The following is a 12354-nucleotide window of genomic DNA, read 5'->3' as shown; positions in this document are numbered from 1 at the left end:
GGGGTGTTGGGCTAGATGACCTCTAGGAGTCCCTTGCAACCCAAACTATTCTATGCTTCTACAAAATAAGCAAACCCTTTCTGTAATATTTAAATCAAGCAGTATTTCATAAGAAACCAAACACAGGAAAACAAGAATGTAAAAATTCACTACTAATTTTGTTCTTTCTGCCTTTACTGCACATTTCCTTCCTGCTTGAATTGACTTATCACTATTTAACAAGATATTGATTTTGTTGAAGAAAGTTGGAAGAATTTTCATGTGCTTTGTTGGTGGGAAAAAAAAAAAGACTGTACTGTGAAAGGACAGTTACAAATTCAGCTTCAACAACTGTATTACATGTATAAATATAATACACATATTGCTCAAACAAATCTGCAAGAATCCTATATTGCAATTCTTTGCCAATCTTTCGAGTAGTTAAAATTACATGTAGTTGTAATGTGGACAGAATTTAAGGACAACCAAAGAATCTCACATCCAACAACCAGATTAGAAATTAAAGAAAAAAAAAAATCATTCTTCCTTTGGAAACAAATTTTAGATTATGTATCATTCTAGGCAGAGCACTCCACACATGTTCCCACGAGACAAATACTTCAGAGTTTGTGATCAACAAATAATTCTGTTTAATCCCATGCTTTTCAGCTATAATATTCAGGGGTTGGTTGATTTTGCTTTTTTAGATATGTGTGGCTACCAACAACTGAAAAATTGCAACATATCTCTTTCCAGTTTTTCTTTCAGAAATATTTTTAATCCAAAATTAGAAAAAACCCCACCACTTTCTACACAGACATACATTATGTATTTATTATTTATTCCTGTGCTGGAATCAAATATTACAAACATTAACAAACTGACTGAGAGGACATGTAACCTTTGTAATTTGGTTTGATATGACTCACTGGGAACAAAATTGTAAGAAATCAGTGAACAGCATTACGGAAAATATCCTTCCACTTACAGCCAAGGCACACTAAGTACATTGTTTTGCTTTTCCCTTGCTCAAAAACAAACACTACATTCAGAAAGCTGTGTTCATGTAAGAGACATGCCTCTGATGATTCTTATATGCAAGAATAGTATTGCAAGTAGCATCTTTGAACATAGCAGAAGTGTTGACATTAGAGTTAGAAGATACAAAAGAACAAATTACTGAAAAGAGTTAAGATCCTTTGTCATTACTATTCTCCATGCTTATTTTCCTAATTAAGCTCAAAACAGATCCACAAAACTTCTTGGGAAAAAACTACTTTCCTAACGGTACAAGAGTAAGCCATTACTCCCTGTCCATGCTCTTTGCATGAGACATAAAACCTAAACAAAGAAGCAAGCAAACTACCCCTGGACACAAAATGGAAGGACATGAGTTGCAACAATATGCTCTCAAACTGGAAAGTTTCCTTATGCCTATGTTGTGCTTGCCCTGTTTTTTCTGAATGAAAAAAAGATTTCTTAAACAAACAAACAATATCATCATTCGTGGCACACTGAAAATAAGCTGTACTCCAAGCAACCTTCTACCTGCAGTATCTGCTAACAGACGCCAGGTATTGGCATAATACTTTGCAGAGAACATTGTCCTGTGAAAGCTGCAGTACTGAAAAAAAAAATCATTTAGCAAATCTGAGAGGAGTTTCATTTTGGAAACATTTTCTAAAAGAACTAAAAGTTCAGGAAATGTTGACTTCCTGAGAACACAGAGTGCATTTACCATGAATCACCAGCTCTCACTTGAGAGCATCATTAGTTTCATAAAAGCAGAATTATAGAACAAAACATTTTGGCAACAACTTACCAATCAAGCAATTTGCTAATACAATCACATGTAATTTGGGAAAAAACCTGGTCCTTAGCCAGACAAACAATAAGGAGGCGAGTACTTTAAATGACGTACGTCTCTTGGTAAAGAAGGTGCTCAGAACAAAATTTTCAACCATATTTAATATTTACTGTTATGTTCTAAAAGGTTAACATTTCCAAACTAGTATTACTTTCAAATACATACAAAGGAATACAAAGTTGAGGGACATGCTTAAGCAGATACTTTTTAACCCTTGGTAACCTGTGGTACAAGACATTAATGAAAGTCTGACGTGTGTTGGCTTGATAAATAGATGACATTAAAAATCTAAACTCTCAATGTTAGTTTTTGAAGAAGTTCATTCAGCAGCTTCACAGTCCTTTGGTTTTCTTCTCCATTATGGCTAATTCTGAATGCAGTACGGCTAAGAAGGCTACAAACTTCTTTGCATGTATCAGTTGTCTCAGTAATCTGAAGAGAAACAGACAAGATGGGAAATAATGCCGTTATGCTGCTAAGTACTAAGAATGTTCCATTAATATTTGTGACAAAACCACAGATTTTTCCCTCATCACTGAACACATGAGACGCTTTGAGTTCAAAAGCAACTTCAGCCCAAAGTGGCTCTTTTCATGTAACTTGGCAGAACTGAGCAACTGTGAGATTTCTACTGTTCTCTCAAATTTAAGTGAAACAAATCAAGACATGAGAAAGTTTTTAAAGGAAACACAAATGGACAGACAGTGAAACCATTCAGAAGTCATCTCCTTAGAAAACAACTAAAAGCACATGAAAGTTTTGTGTGGGCTTGGGGACAGGATTCAATTCTCTAAAGCTTTCAAAAGTAACAATAAATCCATCCTTGAAAAGACGACAAAGTAACAGGAAAAGACCCTAAATTGCAATTTTTGCAAATCAGGAGAGACTTTACTGGACCTTACCTGCTGTGTTAATCCCAAAGTTTACTATGCTAGCCAAAACCACTGTCATGCATCCCAATTTGGTTCCACACCATTCTGCTTTTCATATATTGTCTTCAGGCCTTTTCAAATCACATGGAGAGCCTAGCTACACATTAATGATTACACAGATACAGTCAAAATTAATCAGACCAACATACTCTGGCCTACAACAGCTCATGACCACCCGGCACTGGGGAATACTCAGAGTTTTGAAGTTAGTTATGGTGCTTTCTATAAAGAAACAAGCTGCCTTTAATCTTCCTGAAGAACTGTAAAGCAGCAGACTAGTGTATTAGGCATCACTGCTCAACAGCCATACCTGAAATATACCTGAAATATACCTGAAGGCTTTCATCAACAATAGCAAGATATTGAGGCATGCTTGCAACATTTTACTCCTCTTCAAGCTTTTGTCACACGCCAAGTGACACTCTCTCAGGACTTCGTTCTTTTTTTCTCTCAATTATTACACCATTTTCCTCTCTGGCTTTGTTAAAGCACCAAGCTTCTGCCTCATCGATGCTAATGCTTAACAACTGGCTGGTTTACACAATGGAAAACAGAGAGAAGACAGTTCCATCATCTCTGCAGCAGATGGATAATTAAGGGAGTGATTTATAACTGGAAAAGGAAAATGTTTGCACATGCTGCCTATGCCAGGTGTAAAAGAACTGGAGGTATCCCTTAACTGCAGACTAATACTCCAACTACTTCTGCAGCTGTATAGTCAGGACAGTAACCTTTTCAGTGAGATCTTGTCAAGAAGTAAAGTATTTTGACTATAGCTGAAATAGATATGTAGTAGGTTACGTATAGTTGCTCTAGTCATGATCTTCTTTAATTCTCTGTTATGTATTTTCACACACTTACATGGTAAATAAATTTCTGGGCAATCGTATGTCCACCAGAAGAAAAGAGCAAAAAGTTGGTAAGAAGATGTGTTATAAGATGCTGGTTACAACATTGCTCTGCATCCGTTATACTGTACACAGCAGCCTCCAGATCTTTGACAGAAAGGACTCTACAGCTGAAGAGCATCATTAGGTGATTGTAGACTGCTTGAGCTTCTACCTGTAGGAAACAATTTCAAAGGATGCAGGATCAGAGCAGAGTAAAGGTCATACCTATGGTATTTTTCCTTTGGATTTATTCACTAACAGGAAACTGAATCCTTGGCAGAAACTATCCAAACATGAAAAGAGTTTGAATTTAAGCAGCAGGGAGAACAGGGAAGGAAGGGCTGCACACATTTCTTTTGTACTGATTCACACACACAAAGGTGGACAGAATAGATATTTTAACTTTCTTTGGTCTTGCAAACTAAGCAGGCAGGGCATCAAGCCAGGGTTTGGCCTTTTTTAATAATAAAAGGAAACAGAGAAAGTCTGTCAGCAGAACATGATCAGATTTTTGCATTGTGAGAAAAAGAACAGAGGCTCCTCAAGGGCTCATTTCAGTATTGCGGCTACAAATCAATTAAATCCCCACGCAACCTGACCTTGCTGATAAAATGTTCTAGTAAGAATGAAGTTTCTTCCTTCTTCCTGTGTTGTTTGGAACTTATGGTTTTACCTTTTGAGTTAGCCAATAAAAACTCATTTTTACTGGGAGTAGAAAACAGAAGATTTTGGCACACACATAATGGAAAAAACTATAAGTAATTATTGCAAAAAATCCTAACAATAATTCTGTTCACTGTATTAAAAATAAACCAAACAAACTGGTAGAAAATACCCAAATGAGTAAGTGCAGGAACAATGGAAAAATATACCACTGCAGACCCAAAGGAAAAGGACACCCGTTTCTCAACCATGTGCATGAGGACAATTTGTTTCAGTCATTTACCTGACCTTGCTTTTTTCATCCCTGCCTGATTAACAATTCCACATAAAAGAGTCTGAAAAAAGCTGCTATTCTTGAATTATGTCCACAGTTACATGTGAGGCAACAAACAGTATTAGAACCTGAAGAACAGTAACTGAAATTCTTCAAGACTCTCTATCCCTCTGTGCATCCCACTCTTGGTGTGCCTCCATCCCATATGCCAGAGACTAGAGACTGATGGTGGCAGGCTCTGCTCCATGAGCTCACGTACCCTAGCAGACTCAGTGCCGAAGTTACTACAGCTAGCCTCCAAGTTGTTCCTTCAATGGTTCAGAGTCTAAAGGTATGAAAGGACTCCAACAAATGAGTAAGTATTGAGGAGCAGAATATTCAATCCTGCACACGAGTGAGGTCTAGTGAATGGCAAAAGTAGCCTTTTTCTTCTTTAAACCATTTTAACCCTATGTATTCCACACTTGCTGATATATAATGTGTTACTTAAAGTAGCAGCAAGACAAAATCTTAAGTCATGAGTGCATGTCTTTCCACACAAAAATATGACGAATGAAAAGTCCTCCAGCTTGGCATCTGCCAGAAGTTTCCATCCCATCTTAAACTGGTGAAAGGCGCAGGGGCTGAGGAGGAAACCGCTCCATCTGAAAGGGCTGAGAGCTAACATGACAAAGGACAAATCAAAAGAAAAGGCAAATATCTAACTGAAGGCAGAAGCTTTACACAAACTGTGGGAATGCTTCTGAAGTAGCCTGACCTGTGGAAAAAAAAAATGTCTTACTTGAAGTAACTAAAGAAAAGAATCGTAATGAACTGAAATATTAGACCTCTGGGAACAGATGAGTAACTGCGTGGGCTGTCAGTGGAAAAGTTTCTTTCTCACTAAAGTTTGTCATACATTATGACAGAATAACAAACTGATATAATACGGGACACACAGGGAGATGATTTTATATATGGGACAATGTGATTTCATTCTGTGGTGTTAGAGTTAGAACAATGTTCCATACACAGATCTGCACCTATAGTCTTTCAGTTTCATTTACTCACATTTCTTGCTTGGGTATTGCCTTCTTTCCCAAAACTGCATTCTAAAACAAACCCTGATTTCTGTACTTCACAGTAGCTCTAACCTAACCCTGCTCATCCAGCATTCCACCACTGCTCCTAAACTATAAGAAATTCAAGAGGAAAAAAAAATAAAAAGTGATTGGGATGTGAGTTTGAGTCTGTAGTACCATCTGGGTGGTGGGAAGGGAAGGGAAGGAAATAAAATATTACAGAACATACTGTAGTACCTGGACCGTTACATCTAAAATGAAAGCATGATGGTTTACTAGTGTGGTATACTGACCTACATTTTAAAATTAAACAAAATCGGTTTTCAAATTAAGGAAAACTAGAGATGTTACAGCCAGATTTTGAACCTGGGCTTTGTAGATCAGATTGCTTGGGCTAGTTCAAACTTGCATAATAGGTCTACATTAAAGGCTTTTGTGTGTTTGCATGCATACTCAAAGGCACAGCACTCTTCATGCAGTAACAGGCGTGTGGGAATGTAACACACTTGTTACAATCTCATACATGCCCCAAATCAGTAAAGATATATAGGAGAAATCAGAATAGATAGGCAAGGTTAGGATTCAGGGCAGTGTCCGATAAGTACTTTACTGCTTTGACTGCTGTTGTGATTTCTCTTGTGTTTCCTTCTCAGAAGATGCCATAACACAGGAATGCTGAATTCTGCCATGCAGTGATTTAAAAAAATACCATTCCTAGAGTAGTTCTACTTGTGATTAAAAGCATCCAAGCTATCCAAAAGAAAGTCAAGAAGGTGCTAATCTACGTAATTAAGAGGGAAAATGTTTTCTAAATGTCATGAAGAAAATCCACAAAAATTATCTTTGAACTTCTCCACTGCAACACAATTCCCAGGAGACCATGTAAAGCCAAAACCTTCTCCAGTGCAGACCTTTCATTTTTGTGGTGTGCACTATTTCCTTTATAGCAGTAAGATATAAGCAGGCTATTGACTGCTTATTGCTGCTTAGTATCGCTACATTACCCACCATTGTTTGAGTCCTTTGTTGATTTTCATTCTGAGGACAGTAATAAAATGCCAGCAGCCACAGCAAAGCATCTGGTTCTACAGCAGCCTTGAATAATTGTTCTGCCGCAATATCCAGCCATTCTCCAAAACGAGCAATCAAAAACCAGATTTCAAAAAGGTCAGCAAGAGAACTGGAAAGTAACAGAGATACAATTAAGTATTTCTTGCTATTTAACATTTTTAAATGTCTTAAGTTAACTGCAAAGAGTGCTGGCATGAAAATAAAAATCATTACACAACTCTTCAACAAATAATGCCTTACCTGCTAAGAATACAGCCACATACTACTCTATTATCTTCAGTCACAATCAAATGAGACATATAACCAGTGCTACTAACAGATTAACTTTGTCAGTAGAACAGACTATCCATAACACCCAGTTTCTAATAAATTGTGACAAAACATACATCATAAAATTAAAACATACATCATAAAATTAAGCCTTCTTGTTTATAATCTCCAGCTGAAGGATTTTCAAAACTTTAAATTGTATCTCAAGGGTTGTATTCCAACATCCTGTTGTCTTCCAGTTTCTCTGTGTTGCTTTCCAGGGTTATTTTCTGGTTTCTGGTAATTCACAAGGCACAAGTTTTTTTCTGAGGAATTACGTTTAGATGGACTAAATATAAAGTTTTTAAGGACATTCATCTCCTGACTCTTAAAATTCAGGTCCTTTTTAATGAAAATTTTGAAAGTATTTACAACTGGGTTACTGCAGTAAGAAAAAGAAAGGTGAGAATTAACCACAGGTTATCTCTACACTTTCTCACATGTGCTCTTCTAAAGTTCAGACTAAAGAAAAGAGAAATAATGGGGAGATGCAAACTAATGGTAGGTGTCTCCAAATCAAAAGTCAAACTGAGTGTGGAAGGAAGGACAGACGGAAGGACAGACAGAAGGACAGCTGGAAAAAGATTAAGAACCAGGAACAATTATTTCTATTAAGTTTGGCAAAAGTTTGAAGAATTAGAATTTTTTTCTTATGTTTTATTCCTGGGGACTCCAAAAGCTGCTGTGCCACCCTTCCCAGGAAACTCCAACAGATCCCAGAAATTTCAGGAGTTGATGAAGTTGTCTGATAACATCACGTCACCTAGGGAACGTGACAAGTTCATAGTTGCAATGAACTGCTTTACCTTTAAGACTTCCTAAAGAGGTGGGAGGTACAATTTTATGGATGAAGGTGTGATGTGTGCAGATAGTATTCTATGTCTGGAGTATACTGGTGACTGATGTTTTCTGCAGGTGTCCCAGAAATTACGGATCCTGTAAATGATATTGACTATGTGCCACAGAATCTCAGGGTCTCAAAATCCTATTCCTAGGACAGAAATCCACCACACTTTTTCTGTGCCTTCCCCTCGCAAAATGTGCATCAGTTGATTTCTGGTTTAAAATGTCACCTAATATTTACTGTTCACTGAGATGACTACATATAATAATAAATAATGGCACAGAAGCAATCCGTTGATTAGAAGTAGGCAGAAAGCACCTTGCTGTAAGACTTATATTTGGTGTAAAATAAAACCACTGAAAAATAAACTATATAAAAAGAGAGCCCAGACTATAAGAAGCAAGATGCTGTACAGTAGTATTTTTTGCTGCTCTGTGAATCTTATTAAGTACAAAGGATGCAGAATCAGGAATAAAGCAATAAAAGAAAACTGAATACCATTTCCTCATGTACATTAGTATTTAAAAATTTAAGCCAGATCCATTTTCTTTGTTAACTGAGAGGGGTTTAGTAGAAAACACAATTGTTGCATGAGTTCTAAAGGAAGTAAGAGGATATTCTGGCAAACACAATAGTATTCAAACTGGTGTATTATCAAAGGAAACGGGCAAAAAGACAATATAAGCCAAGAAAGGGCTAGGCAACAAAAGGAGAACAGACATGCTCTAACTGTAACACATTATGATGGATGATATTTGTTTTATTTGTTTGTTCTATGGTTGAGTTGTGTGTTTCTTTCAGAAGCCAGAGTCAGCTAGTGGTCACAATCCAAGGGCAGAAAGGTTTGACAAGACTTCAGGGATGAACAGGCAAGACACAGCACTGAACTGCAGCTCATACAGAAAGGGAGAAGCTGCCAGCAGACAGCGTGGCCTCAGAGGGAACAGCAAAAAGCTTTTTTGCTGCCACTCAACAACTAAAATAAAAGCCTCCATGAATCATCTGAAACCAAGCGTGGATGCAAGTATCTGCCTTGCAAGACACAGGGGGACAGCTGGGTATCTTGTTTTGCAAAACTGTCTGGCCTATGTGTTCCATGTTTATGTTGAAATTCTTCAGGTTTTAAAACAAAATGAAATTGTTTCTTTGAATTTAAAACCTGTTCAATATTATTTGAAAGCTCACTCTCAGAGCAGATTTAAGCAGACTCTTATCCAAGCCGTAGGTGAGTCAGGTCTCATTACACACCTGATAAAAAAGAATTACAGGGCAGCAACAGATAGAGACGTATCTTTTTTCATTCTTTTTATATAGTCCTAGAGCATGTACTACCAAAGTAGAATTCATGTAGACAAACACTACCATTCATTATAGCAACTATTTGGACAAAAAAAGCTAAGGGCAACAGGTAAGAAACATGGAGTGTCAGCTCAAAAAGTAATATAACAAACAATGATACTGCAGTCTAGTGGTTGTATCTTCATGAAAAAAAAATCAGGAAGTTCAACATTTGGATGTTTGCACAAGCCTGCAGAAAGCCAGTACAATCTCATTCATCAAACACTACCACTCATAACAGGCTCTTTCCAATACTACCTGCTTTTCTGGTTGGAAGAGTTCTCTTATTCTTCAATCCAGAACCAGTTTTAAAAGTTTGGGGAGAGAAATGGGAAAGTACGCAAGTAATAATTTCTGTTACACAGCTAGTTATTTGCTGAAATGAAAAGAACAACACGATTTCATTTACTCAGAGGCTTATGGTCAGGTCTACAGGTGCTACAAAGTTCAGGCTCAGTAAGTAATATAAATCCTATTCTTTAAAACAAAGCTCTATTTAGAGAATAATAAGAAAATGATGAAATGTAGCCACTAAATACTTCAGATGACATGACCTTTCACACAGTAACATATACAAAGGACAAAAAGTTGGAAAATATAGTACTGCTTACCTAATGTCTGTATCTTCTACTAATGCTTTAAGCATATCCGAAACGTGCTTCAAGTTTTGAGACGAGTGTGTAGCTGGCAGTTCTGAGGAGGGAGGATGAAAAGAAAACTCTTAAAAGTCTAGTCTGTCCAACTAGAACAGAACAGTGAAATTAACTATATCAAGCTAGCATTAAGATTTGTGCAACTTGATTCAGCCATCACAAAGGATTTATGACTTCATTTTAAAATATCCCAATTTTCAACAATATCTATTAGTGTGCTTCTTAGAACAACTCATTGACAAAGTCACATGAAGAAGTACAGCTAGGAATATTCCAATGAGGCTGATGTACCCTTGTGCAAATACTACCTTAAAACTAATATATAATCAGTGGAGTAAAGTTCTCACAGGCTCTTGTACTGAGCTGAAATTATTGCTCATGAAAAACTGTATCATATTGAGCAGTGGTTTCTGATCTAGAAAACAGGAAACCTGAAAAAAAGTATTAGGGTTGCAATCTAAAAGATCAGCAGAATTCAAGCTTCAGAGACAAATGGCAAGACTATTTCTTGTAATACACATATGTAAATCTTCATAATGACAATTACTAATATTATAAGCTATTATATTAATATTTATTATTTTTACAGTCTCAATAACTTGTCTTCATTCCTTTCTGTGTTATTCACTTGTGACTGAATGTTTTTTTTAAAGTTACATCTGTAATATTGTTACTTAAGAATTAGATGTTCCTGCAAAAAAATACATGAAAATAATATTATCAAAATTGCTAAGTCAACACATCCTGTTTAGGAAATGGCAAAATTTTGCCTTCATCCTTTTTAATTTGAAGACATATACATATCATGCAGGTTGGCTAACACTGCAAATATTTCATGAAGAAACTTACCAAAAGGACGTCTGACTAAAGCTGTTACAAGAGGCTGGAGATGGTAAGGGAAGTAGGCCTTCAGTGGAAATTTATGCTAAGATACAAAATCATTATTTTAAGAGCTTTCTGGTCAGTTTTCAAAACAAATTCACAGTGAATAATCTCATCTAAACTAGTAATTAGCAATACAGACTGAAGCAAGAGAACACAAAAGTAACTCTACACTTAATTTTAGGATTTTGCATAAAGAAAGAAGGGAGATATTTAGGAAAAGCTTACATAGAAAAAGTAATTATTTATGGATTTTTAAAATACATGCATTAATAAAAAGATTCAGAATATGAAGAAAATTACATCTTAATATTCTTAGGCTTTTCCCCTGTAATCACAAAAACCTTCATCCCTAATATGCGAGGTTAAAAGAGCTAATTAGTTTAATTTCATTTTCCAGAGTAAACAGGTTCAGGGATCATATTAAACTAAGAACTAGTAACATCTAACAAAATCTGAGGGTGGTGTGATGTAGATTATTGTCTTATGTTAAAAAATGGAAGCCTAAAATCCTTAGGATCTGATTCAGCACAAGGCGGGGTAGTCACAGATAACAGATGTCCTCTATTTGTCTGGATGTATGTGATTTGTATACTGTCAACATTGCCACCTGGGTAACTGAGACTAGCAGCAGCACCTTCCATCTTTTTCGTTCTGTAAACGTCTGCTACAGGCATGCCTAATGTGTAGCATGCGTGTGCAAGTGCAATATGAACTCCCTTTCAGGTGGACTGAAAACCGGCTGAATGGCCAGGTCCAGAGGGTGGTAATGATTGACACAAAGTCTAGCTGGAGTCCGGTAACTAGCGGTGTACCCCTGGAGTCAATAATGGGTCCAGTCCTGTTTAACATCTTCATTAACGATCTGGATGATGTGGCAGAGTGTACCCTTAGCAAGTTTGCAGATGACACAAAACTGGGAGAGATGGCTGATACAGGCTAAGAGAGTTGGGGCTGTTCAGCCTGGAGAAGAGAAGGCTCCGGGGTGACCCTATAGCAGTCTTCCAGTACCTGAAGGGGCCTACAGGAAGGATGGAGAGGGACTTCTCACAAGGGTGTGTAGTGATAGGACAAGGGGGAATGGCCATAAACTAAAAGAGGGCAGATTTAGATTAGATATTAGGAAGAAATTCTTTACCATGAGGGTGGTGAAACACTGGAACAGGTTGCCCAGAGAAGTTGTGGATGCCCCCTCCCTGGCAGTGTTTAAGGCCAGGTTGGATGGAGCTCTGAGTAACCTGGTCTAGTGGAAGATGTCCCTGCTCATGGCAGGGGGGTTGGAACCAGATGATCTTTAAGGTCCCTTCCAACCCTTACCATTCTATGATTCTATGATTCTAATCGCCAGAGGGTTGTGCAGCCATCCAGAGGGATCTTGACAGGCTGGAGAAATGGGCTGACAGGAACTTCATGAGGTCCAACAGGAGAAAGCGTACAGTCGTGCACCTGGGAAGGAACAACCACAGGCACCAGTACATGCTGGGAGCTAACCAGCTGGAAACCAGTTTTGCAGGAAAGGACCTGGGGATCCTAGTGGACACCAAGTGGAATGAGCCAGCAACATGTCTTTGCCGCAAAGGCAGAGAATGGT

General features: G+C 37.5%; 1 protein-coding gene across 4 annotated transcripts in view; it reads right to left on the bottom strand.

Moving 5' to 3' along the window:
* Positions 1-521: 521 nt before the first annotated feature.
* Positions 522-12354, bottom strand: part of FANCC (FA complementation group C) — an 85015-nt gene continuing 73182 nt past the window's right edge. For all 4 annotated transcript variants that reach the window (XM_075411468.1, XM_075411469.1, XM_075411470.1 and 1 more), the window contains 5 exons: positions 10731-10806; positions 9840-9921; positions 6675-6846; positions 3640-3840; positions 522-2278 (listed from right to left, as the gene is read on the bottom strand). In XM_075411468.1, the coding sequence (XP_075267583.1) occupies positions 2135-2278; positions 3640-3840; positions 6675-6846; positions 9840-9921; positions 10731-10806 (675 nt within the window). In that variant the 3' untranslated portion in view covers positions 522-2134. The remainder of the gene's footprint in view (positions 2279-3639; positions 3841-6674; positions 6847-9839; positions 9922-10730; positions 10807-12354) is intronic.

This window comes from Opisthocomus hoazin, chromosome Z (assembly GCF_030867145.1).
Source record: "Opisthocomus hoazin isolate bOpiHoa1 chromosome Z, bOpiHoa1.hap1, whole genome shotgun sequence".
Classification (NCBI taxonomy): Eukaryota; Metazoa; Chordata; class Aves; order Opisthocomiformes; family Opisthocomidae; genus Opisthocomus; species Opisthocomus hoazin.
Note: the sequence above shows the minus strand (reverse complement) of the source record. Positions and strands in the feature narration are given on the sequence as shown.